Source organism: Eutrema salsugineum, unplaced genomic scaffold (genome assembly GCF_000478725.1).
Source record: "Eutrema salsugineum unplaced genomic scaffold, Eutsalg1_0 scaffold_9, whole genome shotgun sequence".
Lineage (NCBI taxonomy): Eukaryota > Viridiplantae > Streptophyta > Magnoliopsida > Brassicales > Brassicaceae > Eutrema > Eutrema salsugineum.
In genome coordinates, this window is record NW_006256342.1 from 11,457,290 (window position 1) to 11,476,460 (window position 19,171).

The 19,171-nt window shown below is 37.4% G+C and overlaps 2 protein-coding genes and 1 non-coding gene across 3 annotated transcripts; all 3 read right to left on the reverse strand.

Annotated features, from left to right (window-relative positions):
* Positions 1 to 1,840: 1,840 nt before the first annotated feature.
* Positions 1,841 to 1,947, reverse strand: LOC112087171. The gene has a single exon (XR_002899936.1). It is a non-coding gene; the product is annotated as a small nucleolar RNA R71 (small nucleolar RNA).
* Positions 1,948 to 6,506: 4,559 nt separating this feature from the next.
* On the reverse strand, positions 6,507 to 7,127 carry LOC112086100 (glutathione S-transferase T3-like). Its single transcript, XM_024154860.1, has one exon. The coding sequence runs from the start codon at positions 7,125 to 7,127 to the stop codon at positions 6,507 to 6,509; it is 621 nt and encodes a 206-aa protein (XP_024010628.1).
* A 505-nt stretch (positions 7,128 to 7,632) lies between these two features.
* On the reverse strand, positions 7,633 to 8,679 carry LOC112086711. Its single transcript, XM_024156068.1, has 3 exons — positions 8,461 to 8,679; positions 7,955 to 8,017; positions 7,633 to 7,875 (listed from the first exon to the last, which is right to left on the reverse strand). The coding sequence occupies exons 1-3, from the start codon at positions 8,565 to 8,567 to the stop codon at positions 7,716 to 7,718; spliced, it is 330 nt and encodes a 109-aa protein (XP_024011836.1). The 5' UTR covers positions 8,568 to 8,679; the 3' UTR covers positions 7,633 to 7,715.
* Positions 8,680 to 19,171: the final 10,492 nt, after the last annotated feature.

Below are 19,171 nucleotides of genomic sequence, written 5' to 3' on the forward strand. Positions count from 1 at the left end.
GGAGCACTTTGGAGCTTAAATCAGGATCAAATTCGTCAAGGATGAATTTTGTGCTTTAGTGTTGCTCGACACCATGGAGAGTGACGCTCGACACTTGTCAAAGAAATAAGGAAAAGGCGATTTTGTTTCCTATTTGAAGAAGGAGTTGGGCCTAGAAGTTCCCAAATAATTCCAAGAAGGCCCAAAACGTGTTTTAGAGAGATATATAGGATTTTTATTCCCTTTTTACGAACATCTTAGATTTTCTTTGAGAGCTTTTGGGGAGACAAGTCTGAAACTCTGTTCCGGAGAGAGAAGATTTCGAACCCCTGTTTATTAATCTGTTTACTGTTTTTTGCAATCTATTCAAACATGTTTATTGCTTCAATCTTCATGTCTGAATAGTTTGCTTTTTAGGTTTAGGGTTCTCATAAAGGATTTCATTGGATGTTAGATTGATTTATTAGTTAGGATTCATAATCTATTTAGTTCTTCACCATAGGTTGTTCTTAAAGCTAATTCTGGACTGGCCACCTAGAACTTAGATCTTAGGTTAATTGATTGACACGGAAGTGTAATTGAATAATTGGAAAGAACCTAAGGTGAGCAAAGTAGCTATTCGCAAAGGAATTTGTTTAGATACTTTGTGAACATATCGAACTTGAGCATTAAAGTTGGGTTATGTATTTAGGATTTGCAAAGGAATTTGGAATTCTAAGATTTAGACTTAGATAATTCTCGCAACGGAAGTTGGTTAATTATAATTTTGTGATTTGAGTTCAAGAACCGTGCTTAACCCTGAACCCTAATTTATCGATTGATCTGCATTCTTTGATTTCCTGAGAAACGCCATAAGCCTAATTTCCATCCATTCGAGTTTTCTAAACGTTTTCTACTGCTTTGTTATTTTAATTTGCATTATTCTGCTTAGCGTAATTCGAGTCTAATTGGTTTATTGAGCGAATCTCTTGTCTCTGTGGTTCGACTCCTACATACTACAACTGCACATTTGTGCTCTTGCAGAGTAGCTCTAGGGATTAAACTTTGAGCAGATCAAGTTTTGGCGCCGTTGCCGGGGACTTGATTTTCGCCATTAGACTTTAGTTCTTGAGTTTCGACTAAGTTTTTCTTAGTGTCGAGCGACATCAGCACTGGTGTCGCGTGACACCCATCGTTTTTCTGAATTTTATTTTTACTTTGTTACTTACATTGTTCTTTCTCTTTGTCTCAGCAACCGGCAGAGATGGAGAATGCAAACGGACTTGTGCGTGATGATGCTGGTATCTGGAGAGACCAAGATGGTCATGTGTGCAATGAGAGAGGCCAAAGACTTGATGGAGATGGTAACATCATTCCACCAGCACCTTTACCGGTGAATGTTGTTAGCCAGTACCCACCACCTGCACCGCATGGTAATGCTGTGATCATTCCAAATCAGAGGAATGCTCCAGAAGAACAGAACGTGAGGGAACCTGCACCGGCAGCTGGTCGTGGAAGAACGCTTGGAGATTACAACAGGCCTGAGCAGTTCTATGCAAATCGATCCGCGATTCGCGCTTCTGTGTTTCAGAGGAATGACTTTGAGCTGAAGCATGTGTACTACACCCTTGTGGATCAGCATCCCTTTCATGGTCACTCTCATGAGCACCCTATGGATCACATTGAGAGGTTCGAGGACTTGGTCACCAGCATCAAATACAATGGAGTGTCCAATGATTACCTTTTCTGCAAGCTGTTTTCTTATTCTCTTGCTGGAGAAGCAGCTAACTGGCTGAAGCAGTTGGAGCCAGGATCACTAACTATTTGGGAGGATACCAGAAATGCTTTCCTGCACAATTTCTATGATGATGTCAGGTCTGAGGAACTGAGACTCAAAATCTCAACGTTTTCTCAAGGACCAACTGAAGCATTCAAAGCTGCTTGGGTGAGATTCAAGTCGTACCAGCGAGATTGTCCACATCATGGTTTCAGTGATGTTCAGCTGCTGGGTATTTTCTTCAGAGGTGTTGATTGGAGATATCAGATGGCTCTTGATGCTGAAAGCAATGGGAACTTCAACACCAGATACCCTGAAGACGCTGTTGTGCTTATTGAGAACTTGGCATCTAGCAATAGTACCAAGAATGAAGACTATCAGCGAAGGAAGCAGGCTGGGAACATGGATGGATCGCAGATTGCTGAGGTGAAGGCTAAGCTAGACTCTGTGCATAGCCTTCTTGTGGGTAAGAAGTCCGTCATATTTCCTGCAGATGTTGAGAGTTTCGAACTTGAGGAAGAGGATGTTAACTTCATCAATGGAGCTGGATTTCAAGGTCAGAGATTTGGTACTCAGCAAGGAAACATGAATTACAGTGGAAATAATCAGAGGAGTACCTTCACAGGTAATCAGAACTCTTTTGGTTACAACTCTAGACCTGATCAGTACCAGACATCCTACTCCAACAATAGTTTTTCAAGGAATTATGGTTCTCCTCCTCCTCCTAAAACTCTAGATAATGAGGTGAAGTCTATGTTGGAACAGATCTTGGAAGGTCAGCAGAAGATGACTGCGGATTTCAATGGGAAGATTGATGCTATGTATCTGGATCTGAATGGAAAAATTGAAGTTCTGAACACTCATGTCAAGAAGCTTGATACTCAGGTTGCTCAGACTGCAGAGTCTGTAAAAAGGCAAGAAGGATTCCTTCCTGGGAAGACTGATACCAATCCTAGGCATTACTGCAGTGCCATCTCGTTAAGAAGTGGTAAAAAGTTGACCTGTGCTGAAAAAGGGTGTTTCTGAGGATGAAATCGTGGAGTTGGACGAATCTGAAGAAAATTTCGAAGTTGCAGAGCCGGTGTCGAGCGACACCACAACCAGTGTTGCGCGTCACCAATTGCAGAGCGAAGCTGATATTGCTCAAAGTCTGAAATCTGCCGAGGAAAAGGTTTACAAACCTAAGGTTCCTTACCCAAGGAGTCCTAGGACGTCCAAGCAGGAGATAGATGATGCCAGATGCAAAGCTTTGATGGAGAAACTTTCGATTGAGATTCCTTTGGTTGATGCTGTGAAGATTGCTCCTACTCTCAGACACTATGTGAAGAAGATGGTGACTAATAATCTGAGTCATGAGGAAGGAGTGATGATGATCTCTGAACAGGTCAGTGCTGTGATTTAGAATAAGACTCCAGAGAAGCTCTCAGACCCATGAAGCTTTGTTTTGGACTGCTCTATCTACTCAGAGAGGTTCAAGAGATCGCTGTGTGATCTTGGTTCAAGTGTTAACCTAATGCCATACTCTGTAGCTGTTAGACTTGGGATGACTGACTTTAAGCCAACTAAGATCTCTTTGATCCTAGCAGATCGATCTAAAAGAATCCCAAAAGGTGTCTTGGAGGATGTTCCGATTAAAGTTGGTGATTGCATAATTCCTACAGATTTCGTGGTTCTGGAATATGGAGAGGAACCCAAAGATCCTCTTATTCTGGGAAGATCTTTTTTAGCTACAGCTAGAGCAGTAATTGTGTCAAGCATGGTAACCTTGATCTCCACCCGAAAGATATCATCATGACTTTCAAGATGGAGAAGCTGAAGGATCCAACCATAGATGGTCAGACATTCCAAGTCAGTGCAATACCTGAAGTGATAGTTGGAGATCAGAACGTGTTTGATGCTGAGAAGGTGAGAGATCAACCTGAGTTGACGAAAACGTCTACAGAACCAGTGACTGTTGTTGATCAGGAAGCTCAAAACATCTTACTCCATTCATCTACACCAAAGCAAAGAGAACTTGATTTTTCGATTGATGATATTGTAGGGAATAGGTCAAGGCCACCCAAACACGGATCTCACCCTGGTGCTATTCCTGCATTCCTTGGACGACCTCATGCACACAACGCTTACACACCACCATGGATGAGACGACTTTCACAGAGGCACTCTTTGTCACTGTCTGATCCACCAGATGCATAGTCTATCCATAGTCAAGCTAATGACTTAAAACAAGCGCTTGGTGGAAGGCAATCCACTGGTAAGTCTGTATATAAGTCCTTTTGTTTCAGCTAACTTTCATTTTTCGTTTTGGTGTTTTAGGTGTAGCAGATACGAAGTGGTTGGTGTCGAGCGACACCACCATCAGTGTCGATCGACACTAGTCCAAAAAGAAAAAATTTAGGAAATCAGGAAGCCGGGGTCAAACCAGAAATTCGGATGGATCTGCTGCAATTCGGTACGAGGAGAACGAGTGCCACACGACACAATCATTAGCGACACCATCGTTGCAGCCAGGTAAGTTCTCCGTTTTTCCTGCGTTTCTCTGTTTCCTTTCTTTTGTATCACCAACTTCGGACTTGATAACACTGAGGACAGTGTTGTTCAAGTCTGGGGGAGGTAGTTGCTGACATTGTGTTTTGTTTTTCTTAGAGTCAGTCGTGTCAAAACGTTTTCGAGTCAAAACCTGTTGGAGATTATGATGCTTTTCTTGGAATTATTGTGCTGAACTTTCATCTAAGTGACCACTGCTACATATTCAGTCTAGATCTGACTAATGAAAAATCCAAAGGCTGACCAGTTGACTAGAAGCGTCCATGTTTCCAACAGAATCTACTAACCTGAGCTAATTTCTGAACTCTTTCTTTTACCTCATTGATGTGACTGATGTTCATAGAGCTTGATTCCTCGTTCATACTTGACAAATGAAAGCCTGTGTGAAATCTAATGTTGGTGTTTCTCTCCCTATGACGAGCTATAAAAAAAAAGTGAAGAAAGAAAGAAAAAGGCGAAAAGATTGAGATGATTTTCGCTTAGGAGTGAAGGGGTAGGAAAATTTCCAAGGATCCCATCATTTCACTTCTAAGTTGGAATGATCACACAAAGGAAGGAAGCGAGGGGTAGGAAAGTTTCCTATGACCTCACTATTCGCTGAAAACCTTTGATACAAGGTAAGGGGACAACTCGGGGACTTGATGGCAAACACCATCAGTACTCGTAGCTTTAACCTTATCGTGTATATGCCATAAAAAAAATGTTGAGAGTGCGAAAAGAATAAGTCTGGGGGAGAGAAAAGTACCAAAGTGTGTATGGCTGATTTGTCAAAGTATAGTACGGGAAAGAGTCTAGAAGGTTCTTGGCATCTGAATCATCAGTGAGATCAGATGAGGGTTTATGGACAATGTTGTGGAATTTTGGATTTAATCTGGGAAGCTGTGAATGTCTGCGGAGAAATACATGGTGGTTCGATTTGGATGGATGAAGCAGTAGTTGAGTTGCAGGGTGATTGGTCAAAAGCGATGTTCCAGTGAAAGGTTGAGTCTCTGTGTTTTCAAACCTCTTTCTCTTATTTGGTGTTCTGTTTGCTTGAGGGCAAGCAAATGCTAAGTCTGGGGGAGTTGATAGATCATGGTTTTTATGGTTTTGGACCATGGTATAGGTCTTATTTATCGAGTCTTTCTAGTGTTTTTCGAGTTTTTTGGAGTCTTTACAGGTCATAGGTACGTTTGGAGCTTAACTGGAGATTTTGGAGCACTTTGAAGCTTAAATCAGGATCAAATTCGTCAAGGATGGATTTTGTGCTTTAGTGTCGCTCGACACCATGGAGAGTGACGCTCGACACTTCTCAAAGAAATAAGGAAAAAGACGATTTTGTTTCCTGTTTGAAGGAGTTGGGCCCAGAAGTTCCCAAATAATTCCAAGAAGGCCCAAAACGTGTTTTAGAGATATATATAGGATTTTTATTCCCTTTTTACGAACACCTTAGATTTTCTTTGAGAGCTTTTGGGGAGACAAGTTTGAAACTCTGTTCTGGAGAGAGAAGATTTCGAACCCCTGTTTATTAATTTGTTTACTGCTTTTTGCAATCTATTCAAACATGTTTATTGCTTCAATCTTCATGTCTGAGTAGTTTGCTTGTTAGGTTTAGGGTTCTCATAAAGGATTTCATTGGATGTTAGATTGATTAATTAGTTAGGGTTCATAATCTATTTAGTTCTTCACCATAGGTTGTTGTTAAAGCTAATTCTGGACTGGCCACCTAGAACTTAGATCTTAGGTTAATTGATTGACACGGAAGTGTAATTGAATAATTGGAAAGAACCTAAGGTGAGCAAAGTAGCTATTCGCAAAGGAATTTGTTTAGATACTTTGTGAACATATCGAACTTGAGCATTAAAGCTGGGTTATGTATTTAGGATTTGCAAAGGAATTTGGAATTCTAAGATTTAGACTTAGATAATTCTCGCAACGGAAGTTGGTTAATTATAATTTTGTGATTTGAGTTCAAGAACCGTGCTTAACCCTGAACCCTAATTTATCGATTGATCTGCATTCTTTGATTTCCTGAGAAACGCCATAAGCCTAATTTCCATCCATTCGAGTTTTCTAAACGTTTTCTACTGCTTTGTTATTTTAATTTGCATTATTCTGCTTAGCGTAATTCGAGTCTAATTGGTTTATTGAGCGAATCTCTTGTCTCTGTGGTTCGACCCCTACATACTACAACTGCACATCTGTGCTCTTGCAGAGTAGCTCTAGGGATTAAACTTTGAGCAGATCAACTTGGGGACTGTGATCCCTCCTCAGCCCTTCTCTTTTTCGAGGTTGCATCTGCTTTCCCTGAAGAAAGCTCAGGCCATTTCTGGTCATTCCGCAACTCCTTCCAAGTATGCTCTATGTTAAACTTCTTCTTCTGATCACTGAAAAATATTTGGTGAGCCATCTTTATGATGTAGTTCTCATTCATCCCACTAGCTTTCTCTCTTGATGCTGCCTCATAAGCTCCGCAGAATTTGCATACAAGGTCATTTATCTTATGCCACCGCTGCTTACACTCTCCTGCCTCACGTGCTTCACTTCCAGCCGGCTTTGGACTTGCTGCATAGTACGACAAAATCCTCTGCCAAAAAGCTCCCGGCCTTTGCTCGTTGCCAACCACAGAGTCCTTGCTTGTGTTTAGGCAAGCCGAAATGAGCAAGACGTCCTCTGCTGGGCTCCACGTCTTTCTTTCTCGTCGCTCTGCAGGCGTTTCCTTGAGGTTAGAAGGTTGTGAGTCCTGAGTACTGAAAACAGGGACTTGGTCGAGATAGGGAAAGGATTCAGAGAGGGATGTTTCTTGTTGACTGTTCAATAAGTCAACAAAATTGGTGGGGTGAGAGGACTGATAAGGCGAAGACATATCAAAGAAGGAAGAGATAGAGAGGACTGAATCAGAGGAGGACTGAAAGAAAGGAGTGAAAAACACAAGTATAGGAAAGAGAGGAATGAATGAACAACATAAACAGAGAAGGATGAATGGAAGAAAGGAGTAAAAGGGCTGAACGGATGAGATTCAAAAGATGAAGCTACATCTGCTTTTATTTCTTTCAGTCATCGGCTTTTATTACTTCATCAAAGCAAGAGATACTAGAGATTAATGAGTTAACAACTACCTAACCACCAAGTCTTTTAATACAACAACAAAGAAACAGATGACCGTAACCTAACAAAGCATTGATCACCTATCTAACCATGACATGACCTGAACCTAACAACGCATTCATACCTATCTAACTATCCAATTTATTACCATTAATTATCTATACAGTAATACGCATTTATTACTTATTACTCATTATACTTTAAACTTGAAGGAAAGTTTAAACTTACCACATCATGAGTCAAACACGTCCTCTGATTACTCACGGGTTCTACTTGTCTCGCCTTGTAACTTGTATACCCCAAAAACCTGCATACAAACAACAATAAGACTTAGAGGATGCCAAAATTAAAGCCTGTATAACTTAAACCAGAGAATGAAGTCAAGAAACTTATCTAGTCTGGTGAAGCTCCGCAACCCTCGAAATCTCAGCCACAGATTCCTACTGCTATATTTTCTATTGTAGAAGACTGAAGCATTGAGTTGTGTGATTAACACTGCTGCCAAGCTGTCGAATATGACACTCTTTAGAACATATCACACGTAGAGTTTTTCCTCTGAACTTCAGGAAAGTGGTAAGGTCTCACAGAGAGGCTTGGACGTGGAAAAGCTTCCGCACCCCATGGTATTCCATTAGCAGGTCCTGTCTCCTGAAAAAAAAACATAGCATTGAAGTATTTCGATAAATTCTTCATATCAAAATTTGTGCAACCCTCAGAAGATTCAAGCAGAACTTTCACCAAAACAAAAAATAGACAAGTTTTTTTCTTATTTAGAAATTAGAGAAAAGACCTGAGAGAACCAATATCAAAGTGCAGCTACTCTTAAGGAAGGTAAAGAAAGCCACAGCTAAATTACATTCACAAATAAGCAACTGAGATTTAAAAACCCGAAGCTTAGAGCTGCCAAAGTCATACAGAGCACAAACGCATAGAAAATTCAAGATACTTAGGCGCGATCCTAGACACAACCAGGAAAAATTGTAGAGCATAATAGATCCATAGCGTGAAATCAATCAAAAACCTTTAAAAGTGAAATGAAAGTAGGATCATGGCATAGATATTACATAAATCAACAGAATTGAAAAGCACACCTGGTGGTGGTGGGATGTGTAGGAGCAGAAGTGCCAAAGGTTGTAAACGGTGATGGCTTGGAGCTCATCGACGGCCCAACATCTTTCCCGAAAGGCTTAAACGCCATCTCTTAAAGTTTCCCTTATTTGTCTCTGCTTCTTCAGCTTTCAATCACATTCGTCGCCTGCTAAACTCAAAACCAGACCAAAGTATCTCGCAAAACCAAACCAGACCAGGCTCGATTAGAAAACATAGGAACAAAGTAACTCGCAAAAAAATCAACCCTAAACCCCCAAATTTTCCAAAACCCTAAATCACTTACAATCGATTTCCTACTCATATACCACCGGAAAAATCGATTAAAACCGAACCCAAACCAACAAATCAAAAGCCCCATCGATCATTTCATTATCTCTAAACACAATTCTAACTCACGACTCTCAGAGAAACAACAGATCGAGGATAAAGATTGAGATTAAGTTAACACCGATTACCTGGATAGACCGTCGGTAAGACGCCAGAAGCCGCTGGAGAAACCACAGCTGTCGAAGAGAACCCGCTGGAAAAACTGAAACGTCGACATCGCCTTCCAAATCGCCTTCGACGGAGAGACCAAAGTTTTTCGGGGAATTTTGTTGATGGAAAAAAAATTAGAGCAGAGAAAATATTTTTTTCTCCCCAAATGTTCCGACCCAATCACAATGGGCGATATTAATAAAACATAAATAAGAGACGTTTCTACAAGTTTTGAGCTGCTTTTATTTATTTTAATAATTTTTTGGGGCTAAGAGACAGCCCAAGTCTCTGCGATATTAATGGTCTAAGATATGATCTAAGAATATCCAAAGTCGGCTTCTTCCTTCTGTTCTTCTTCGCATGTTAATCGATCTAATTCCAACTCATACCCTTAAAAAAAACCACCATCTTCCACGTTCTCATCTTAATTCTTCACTCAATTCTTCCAATTGAATAATATTAATATTAATGGCTAACCCCACTACTCCATTCTCGGAATCTAATCATGGCTTCTCAATCCCTCCGTCTTTCTGCCCAGCAAAAGAGTTTCCACATTCTCGACAAAATGGAAGGTGATTTCTGCAACCAAAAAATCATAGCTCGGTTGGTTCACTTTTTTATAAGGCAAAAGATAAATTGACCAATGAGACAATAGCTTTGAAGAAGATCCGGCTGGAGCAGAAGAATGGAGGTCTACCTAGCACAACAAGTAGAGAAATCTCCCTCTAGAAAGAAATGCAGCACAACAACATTTTCAAGTGAACACTTCTGTTGAACTACTGCAGCATGAATCTGGTGAACAATTTGGGTTGATTCTTTTGTACACAGGTCGCAGGATGTAGTGCCCAGCGAGAAATGTTTGTATTTAATTTGGTTATTGAGTATTTGGACTTGGATCTCAAAAAACACAAAAACTCATCTCCTGATTTCTCAAAGGATCGACATATGATCAAAGTGAGTGTTAAGAAACTTTACGCATTGTTTTAATTATGTGCTTAATGCATTTTTCATGTGAACGCACTTCTTAAATAAACAAACCAGTAACTCCTAAAAATACTGTAATTTTATGCTGTTTGGTTGGTCATGATGCCATGAACTTCCTTCTATTAATTTTGACGTATATATTTGTTTAGTTTCGCTGAATATTGTTGAAATCTAAGTTATGTAATGTCCTCTCTATGCGTTTTAGTACTCAATACAGACTGATCAGAGCTGTTCATCCACTATTTGCAGACATTTATTTACAAGATTCTCCGTGGAATTACGTATTGCCACTTTCACAGGGTTCTTCATCGTGATCTAAAGTCACAAAATTTGTTGATTGATCGCTGCATGAACTCACTAAAGCTTGCAGGTTGTGGACTGACCAAAGTACCCGGTATCCCTGCCAGGATATTTACTCATTAGGTGCCAAAGAGTTTAATTACGTGGTCTTATGTCTCCGTAATGAATCTTATGACATGGCTCCATATTTTCTAGGTTGTAGATAGTGTAAATAGGTTGATCGTAGATGTTTTTGGTTTTTGATGTCTCGAGCTTATCCATATTGGTTAAAATTATAATTTTGTAACACCTGGGTTTGATTGCAGGAGATGGAGATAGATGATGAGGCTATAGTTGAGAAGAAGGATGAAGATGCTGATAATGTTGAACCGGTTTCAAAGAAAAGTCGAAGAAAAAGATTAAAAAAAAAAAAAAAAGGCTGAGATCATTATTGATGAAACTTTAGAAGCACTTCCTGTCAATGCTAACTCTAAGCAAGAGAATTCTCAGGAAACAAAACCACTGCAAAAAAAAAAAGCTTATGTACGATCTGTGTTGGAAATAGATAGATCCCTCCTAAAAATTATGTAGCTAAAAACTAAAATTTCGTATTTATCCTGCAAAATTCAAATGAAAATTTTCAGAAAATTTAATAAGCAGGCTCTTTAAGTTCAAAATCAACTTATCATTAATTTAAATTCGATAAACATATAATTGTTTCTACATGCATAAGATCACAAACACAATCATAAATTAATTTTCTAAAAACTAAAATAGTTCTTCTGAAATTTTGATACCCAAAAACAAAATTGAATTCATTTGTTAGTCAAACCTACTATTAAACTGTAGAACAAGTGGAGGGTGAAAGACTACAATTGGATCGGTTAGTGTATTGGCCGAGTCTTCTGATATGCTAATGCTTTGGCAGACCCATTCAAATTTCTATCTTAATATATAAAAGTTAGGTTGTAAAATTCATGCCATCATTTGCATCAACTGTTCCGGTAAACGATCTATTTGTGATGAAGGCATGGGGAAAGACACTCAAAGAACAGTTGACCAAAAAAAACACTCAGAGAACAAGCATATGAAATATTGAGCAGATGGGTCTGGAGAACATAGAAATATGTAAAAGATGGTGAGTGCAAATCATCGGAAAAATTGAAAGAAGGGGGAATAAATAAAAATATGAATGTAACTAAACATCAAGAAGACAACCTCCATCTTCACTCTCCATTGTGTATTATAGTTATTTTATTTTATAAAGAAGAACAAGAAGATTTTTTAAAATCAAGAATAAGAACAAGATTTTTATGAATCTAAGGCCACCCTCCCTATTGAGAAAGGAACAATGAGGGTGACTGTTTAAACTTTGAGATGGTTAACATCTCTCCCAAGAGGTCTGTTTTAACTTTATCTTTTAGTCATGTATTAGATTTTGCATCCATGCTATGCGTGGGTATTTGGTTGATAAAAATTATATGCAATCAATTATATTTATTAAGATATAAATTGTATATGTTAGTATTTTAATAATATATTAATAATATTATGGTGTTAATCTAATAATTTTTATGTAAATAGTGAGGTTTTAACGGTTTTTTTTCTTAAATCTATATACAATATATCATATTTTAAAAACGTATTATTTGGTCAAAAAATTATAAATTAATATAACCAAACCAACTAATTTTTTTTATAAATTAATCAAATGTTACTTTTTAAACATAGTATTGACATGATGACAATATGTTATACATTAAATTTTTTAAATCAAGAAGATAATTGTTTTTATCATTTTCACTTTTATTCCAATTATATATGTGTTCTTTAAAAACAATAAAAATTAATAAAAATTAATATTTCATTTTTTTCTTCATGTTCATTTTTATTCTTGTTATATCTGTTTTTATCATATTTATTTATTTAAATATTTTCTGTATGATTATATTCAGTTTCATCATATTCATTCTCAGTTTTTTCTAATTATAATTAAGTAGACAAAACCGATACAATTTAATACATACAAATTTATAACAATGAAATACAAATTAAGCAACTCAAAATTAAGATCTTTTACATTAATCTATTGCAATTCCAAGTCGAATATACAAAATGTATTCTTTTGATCATTTTCCCATAATATATTACATGAGATTATTTGGAATTATGTTTTGCATATGTGAAAAAATTTAGATGAATATAAATCATAATTATTAGTTATTTAAAATTTTACATGAAAATTCTTAAAATCAAGTATCTTAAACTTGTATAAGTAGCATATATTTTTTGATAGATAATAAATTAAATTTGTAAATTAAACAGTGATAATGGAGATTTTAATATCATGTTGAGTTTTTTGTTATTTCTAGAGGTTAAACTTATTTTTTAATTTATTTTCTTAACCATGATATTAGAATTAGAAAAAAACTTTTTATAATTTAAATTTTTAATATATACGAATAAAATTAAAATTTTAAATGGTGATGTGGATACTTTGAAAATAATATAGCTTTAACTGTTATTAATAATAGAATAATTTTAAATATTTTTTTTTATATATATTTTTTATATTAACAATATAATTTTATTATTTAGATTTTTTTTTTAATTTTATTTATTGATATGGACTAATAAAATTGATCTTTTAAATATTTTGAGAATGTCTTTAGAGGCATATATCTTCAATTTTTTTTTCTATAAATATATATATTTTTTTTGTTAACAACATAATTTTAAAATTTGAAAATTGTTTTAATTTTAAATATTAATGTGGACCAATAAAATTAAAAATTTAAATCATATATGGACATTCTTAGAGACATATCGCTTTAATTTTTATTAATTATGTATGTGTTATCTTTAACACATCTTATGTTTTTTAGAGTTTAAGATTCTATGGTTATTAGTTTATGTATATTTACATTTTTAATAGATTTTACTGTTTATTTCGTTTACAGATTATAAAAATCCATTGGTTTGATGATTTTTATAATCTAATCAAAATCCATTGTTATTCAAAAAATTTGTATTTTAATGATTCTATCAATCTGTTCTAAACTGCACAGATTATCAAGCAATTTGAGATTACAAAGAGATCAGATAGACAAAAAAGATTTTAATTCAACAAGATTCTGTATATATATATATATAAGAAAAGGCAGAATTTAAAAAGACTTATAAGGTTAGATACTACCGAGATTTCAAGCGTGTGGCTCTGATACCACTTGATACTATCTTCCCAAGAATGTCACACACTTGATCCGGTTGAGGTTGATAAATCTTTGACTCCGATCGTTCCAATGGGAAAGATGCTAAGGCGTGAGACAAATTCCGAATATACTTGGGCTCAATCGCAAAGAAAATAGCAAAACAAGGGGGTGAAAACAAAGGAAAAGAGAGATCACGGTATAAGGATGTTAAGGCGTGAGAAATAGTGTTTTCCAAAATTCTCTAAGCCCCAAATACTACTATGATACCCCAATTCTTTGCAAGTGAAGGCTGCGTCAAGTTCTATGGACTGAACTTGATAACTAAAATGATCTAATGGCTAACCACCAAAAAATCGATAAAGTTCTAAGAGAACAAATGAGAAAAAGTCGAAATATTATTGATGAAAGATGTGTCCGAAAATTCTAAATACAAAAAGTTTATATAGAAGCAAAGGCAGACCATCGGCCATGCTTAGAAAATGACCAAAGAAATAAATAAAGTCAAAGAAGAAATAAAAAGAGTTAAAAACTTATTCGGCTGCCTTTGAATCGCATACTCGGTTGAACATGACTCTTGAACTTCCGACCCACAAACCAAGCACAGACTGAACCACGGTCATAAGGATGGTGTGGTCCTTAACCTCATTAAAACCCCATCCAGTTGCAAGTACCTTGGTACGTATGTACGGTCTTGGGGCAGGCTGCTGCTTCCATTCCTTGGTTCGTTCCTTGGTTCCTCAGCTCGGTAAGCAGCTTTCGGACGGCTCCCACAAGGCTTTTGGTATGTGACTGACATGGTGGGCCTAGGGTTGTCGTTTTTTACAAGCCCATTGGTCCTGAAGTTTTAAATTTATAAAACCCTAGTGTCTGCAAGTGCACAAATGTACGTTGTAGGACTTAGGGTGTCGATCCACAGGGAAGAGGTCTAATCTGCAATAAACACCAAACTGAGAGAGTATGCAAAGTCATAAACTCATGGGGGTTTGGGGTTTTGATTATGGATCCTAAACTAAACCTAATCTAATATTTACGGGAAATAAAATAAAATGCAAATGAATTGTTAAAAGAATATCTCAAGGGTGTTCGACCCAAACTATAGACTCTAGACTCATAATGGGCAATTTAGACTTCTCCGGTTTTACTCTAATCGATGTCAAAGCATTTCCAATTAGCCTCCGGGCGATTAATCCTTATCTGTTTTCTGGATCTTGATAACACCGTATTTTGACCACTTTTATGGATCATAATTATGTCATATGCATGTGTTTTAACTTTGTTTTCAATGATTTTTAAAGTGTTTTAAATGTTTTAGAGTTTCAAAAGACTTTTCAGGAAACTTGGGCAAAAGATATGCAATTTGGAACAAATGAGCAATTTTGGATAAATGCAGACCGTCAGAAGTATGATAAGCGATGAAGAACTTCTTACCGTCTGATAACCCCCAAAATTTGAGGATCCAACCAGCTTTCTCTTTGAGAGACAATGCCAGCAAGTGGCTAAAATCTTTGCAACCTGCTTCACTAAAAACGTGGGCAGCGTGTAGAACTGCTTTCCTAAATCGTTTTTACACTAGAAATCGTTCAAATCTCTTAAGGAACAAGATAAGAACTTTTAAACAAAAAGAAGATGAAGATCTTTTAGATACTTGGGATGATGCCAAAAAAGCTTTCACCACGGTCGTGATGATGCTGACCGCGGCCAAGACCTGTTTCACTGCGGTTGTGTTCAACCTGACCGCGGGAAACCATCTTCCGAACTAATCTTGGTTATTCAATCTAATCCTGTTCCATATTCTACTTTTCCCTCTTTTGAAGCTGAAAATCTAAACAAAAAATTTTAGAGCTTGAAAAATCTAGGTCTCAAGAAATTAGTGATCTTAGATCTGAACTAAAAACAATGCAAGAAGATTTCAATGAAAAATTTTCCACCCTCTTTAGCCTAATGATCAAAACTAATTCTAGAAACATAGAAAATTCCGAGGAAGAGCCAAGTGAAAAATCTTTCGAAGGCTCAAGCGAAGCAGATCCCTCTGATCATGTGAAAGCTATCACACTTAGAAGTGGATTAGCTTACAAAGAGCCTGAATTTCCTAAAGATCCCGAAGATGAGGAAAATGGTAAGGAAAAGGAGAAAGAAAGAGAAAGAATCACGATTGAAGATCTTGAAAAAGAAGTGGTAGGAGAGAAGGATGGAGAAGAAGTAAGAGAAGATACATCCCGGGAAATCCACGGAGAAGATCCGATTCCACTTCCACGAACTCGTGTCTACAAACCTAAACCACCATATCCTAGAGCCTTAAGAGCCCCTAAGATGGAAAAAGAAAAAGCTAAGCTGAAAGAGCTCATCGATCCATTAAATGTGAGATTACCTTTCGTAGAAGCTTGTGCTATGATTCCTGCTTTAAGAAAATACATGAAGGGTATTCTAACAAATTTTTTAACTCTTGAAGAAGGCGTTATGATGATAACCCATGAATGTAGTTCTATCCTGCAAAGCCGAATCCCTGAAAAAAAAATGATCCTGGAAGCTTCGTACTTTCATGCACCATCAACGATATAGCTTTTGAGCGTGCTCTCTGTGATTTAGGATCAAGCATAAACATGATGCCTCTTTCTGTAGCAAAACGTTTAGGACAACACACTTTCCAGCCAACTAAAATTTCCTTAGTATTATCTGATCTTTCCGTTAGACAACCCGTAGGTATCTTAATAGATATTTCTGTCGAAATCGAAAAATGTTCCATCCCCACCGATTTCGTAGTTTTAGAACTAGAAAGAGAATCTAAGGATCCACTTATTCTTAAACGACCATTCCTATCTACAGCCGGAGCCATAATCAATGTTCCTGAAGGAAAAATTGACCTTCATCTACCCGGTCTAGTTATGCAATTTGACATGAACAAAAGTTTTGATAAACCGACTTTGGATGGCAAAATTTGTTGGATTGATGAGTTAGACGGAATTATTGAGGAAGTCTATGAAGATCTACTTCTCGACGACCTTTTAAGTGTCACGCTTTCACCCGCAAAAGACGAACGCAATTTCTTTGAAGAAATTTCGAGTGAATGCGCGCGTATGCTTGATAAGTCCGAAACTTATAAGAAACCTCTAAACTATCTAGATCTTAAGGACCAAACCAACATTCCTACACCTCCTAAAGACACTGCCGCATCAATTAATGATCCTTGGAGCGAGCTCAAAGCCCCTAAAGTCGAGCTTAAACCTCTTCCCGTCGGACTTAAGTACGCTTTCCTTAGACCAAATTCAACTTATCCTGTCATTATAAACTCTGGTTTGACAGAAGAAGAAACCAAAATGCTGTTGACTTAGCTGAGAAAGCATAGAAAAGCCTTAGGATATTCACTTGATGACATACCTGGAATCTCTCCAGATCTTTGTATGCACAAGATTAATCTAGAGGATAATGCTAAAAACTCAATTGAAAGTCAAAGGAGTCTGAACCCTAATCTCATGGATGTTGTCAAGAAGGAGATTATGAAGCTTTTACAAGCCGGAATAATCTTTCCTATCTCAGATAGCACTTGGGTTAGCCCAGTTCATGTTGTTCCGAAGAAAGGAGGAGTCACTGTCATTAAAAATGATAAAGATGAAATAATCGCTACAAGAACAGTAATTGGACATCATATGTGCATCGATTACCGGAAACTAAACGCAGCAACTAGGAAATATCATTTTCCCCTTCCATTCATAGATCAAATGCTAGAAAGGTTAGCTAATCACCCCTACTATTGCTTCCTTGATGGATACTTCGGATTTTTTCAAATTCCTATTCGCCCGGAGGATCAAGAAAAAACGACATTTACCTGTCCATATGGCACGTTCGCTTACTGACGTATGCCTTTTGGATTGTGTAATGCACCTGCTACCTTCCAGCAGTGCATGATATCGATCTTCACAGACTTTATCAAAGATTTCATGGAAGTTTTCATGGACGATTTCTCCGTCTATGGGTCTTCTTTAGAAAAACGCCGAGCCAACCTTGGTAAAGTTCTGCAAAGATGTGAAGATAAGCACTTAGTATTAAATTGGGAAAAATGTCACTTCATGGTACGAGACGGAATCGTGCTTGGGCACAGAATTTTGGCAAAAGGAATTGAAGTTGACAAAGCTAAAATTGAAGTCATGACAAGCCTACAACCTCCCACAAACGTAAAAGGCATCCGTAGTTTCTTAGGACACGTAGGATTCTATAGGCGTTTCACAAAAGATTTCTCTCAAATAGCTAGACTTCTTACGCGTTTGCTTTGCAAGGAAACGAACTTCGAGTTCGATGATGAGCGCTTAGCCGCGTTTCATAAGATCAAAGAAGCCCTTGTTTCCGCTCCAGTCGTGCAAGCACCTGATTGAGAACTACCATTCGAAATCATGTGCGATGCAAGTGATTATGCAGTCGGAGCAGTGCTTGGCCAACGAAAAGATAAGAAACTGCACGTAATCTACTACGCAAGCAGAACTCTAGACAAAGCTCAATGCAATTATGCTACAACCGAGAAAGAAATTCTAGCTGTCATATTTGCATTTGAGAAATTCTGTTCTCATCTCGTAGGATCTAAGGTTATAGTTCATACTGATCATGCTGCAATCAAGTATTTAATGTCTAAGAAAGACGCTAAACCGAGGTTGATAAGATGGATCCTCCTACTGCAAGAATTCAACATCGAAATTCGAGATCGGAAAGGCGCAGATAATGGAGTTGCAGACCATCTTTCACGAATTTGAGTTGAAGAAATATTGCCTTTAAATGATAGTTTGCCGGAAGAAAATATCTATGCAATAGATACAAGTATACAACCCCTACCAATGCCAATACCGCACCACCAAGGTAACTCATGCGAAGATCAGATGCTTTCAACACCCCATGGTTTAGGCACATAGCGAATTACCTAGCAGATGACGTAGATTCACTGCAATTTTTTGGTTATAGGAAGAAAAAGTTTCTGAAAGACATAAGACATTATTTTTGGGATGAACCCTATCTCTATAAGAGATGTGCTGATGGATTTTTCTGACGATGTGTGGCTGAAGAAGAGATGGAAGGAATTTTATTCGGATGCCATAGCTCGTCTTACGCAGGACATTTCGCAACCTTCAAAACCGCTTCAAAGATCTTACAAGCAGGTTTTTGGTGGCCTACTTTGTTCAAAGACACTTAAGCTTATATATCGTGATGCGATAAATGCCAAAGGATGAGCAACATAAGCAAAAGGAGTGAGCTGCCTCAAAATTTTATTCTTGAAGTCGAAATTTTTGATGTCTGGGGAATAGATTTTATGGGACCATTCCCGACTTCTTTCGGAAACCAATACATCTAAGTAGCAGTAGATTACGTCTCTAAGTGGATTGAAGCAGTTGCTAGTACCACCAATGATGCAAAAGTCATCATGAAGCTGTTTAAATCTGTAATCTTCCCGCGTTTTGGAGTCCCTAGAATTGTGATAAGCGACGGAGGATCGTATTTCATCAACAGAGTTTTTGGGAATCTTCTTAGAAAGAGTGGAGTTACGCATAAAGTTGCTTCTCCATACCATCCCCAAAGTAGCTGTCAAGTAGAGATCTCAAACAGAGAAATCAAATCGATTTTGCAGAAAACAACTGCAGTTCATCGCAAGGATTGGTCTACAAAGCTTGACGATGCATTATGGGCATATCGAACAGCATTCAAGATGCCATTGGGAACAACACCATTCAACCTAGTTTACGGGAAAGCATGTCACCTTCCA

What these genes read in the sequence shown, in the direction of transcription:
- LOC112086100 (XM_024154860.1), bottom strand. Translation starts at nt 7,127, where the DNA reads ATGTCTTCGCCTTATCAGTCCTCTCACCCCACCAATTTTGTTGACTTA.
- LOC112086711 (XM_024156068.1), bottom strand. Translation starts at nt 8,567, where the DNA reads ATGGCGTTTAAGCCTTTCGGGAAAGATGTTGGGCCGTCGATGAGCTCC. An exon ending in ACACATCCCACCACCACCAG is followed by an intron (nt 8,018 to 8,460) that starts GTGTGCTTTTCA and finishes TTTTTTTTTCAG; the next exon opens with GAGACAGGACCTGCTAATGG. An exon ending in TTCCACGTCCAAGCCTCTCT is followed by an intron (nt 7,876 to 7,954) that starts GTGAGACCTTAC and finishes CATATTCGACAG; the next exon opens with CTTGGCAGCAGTGTTAATCA.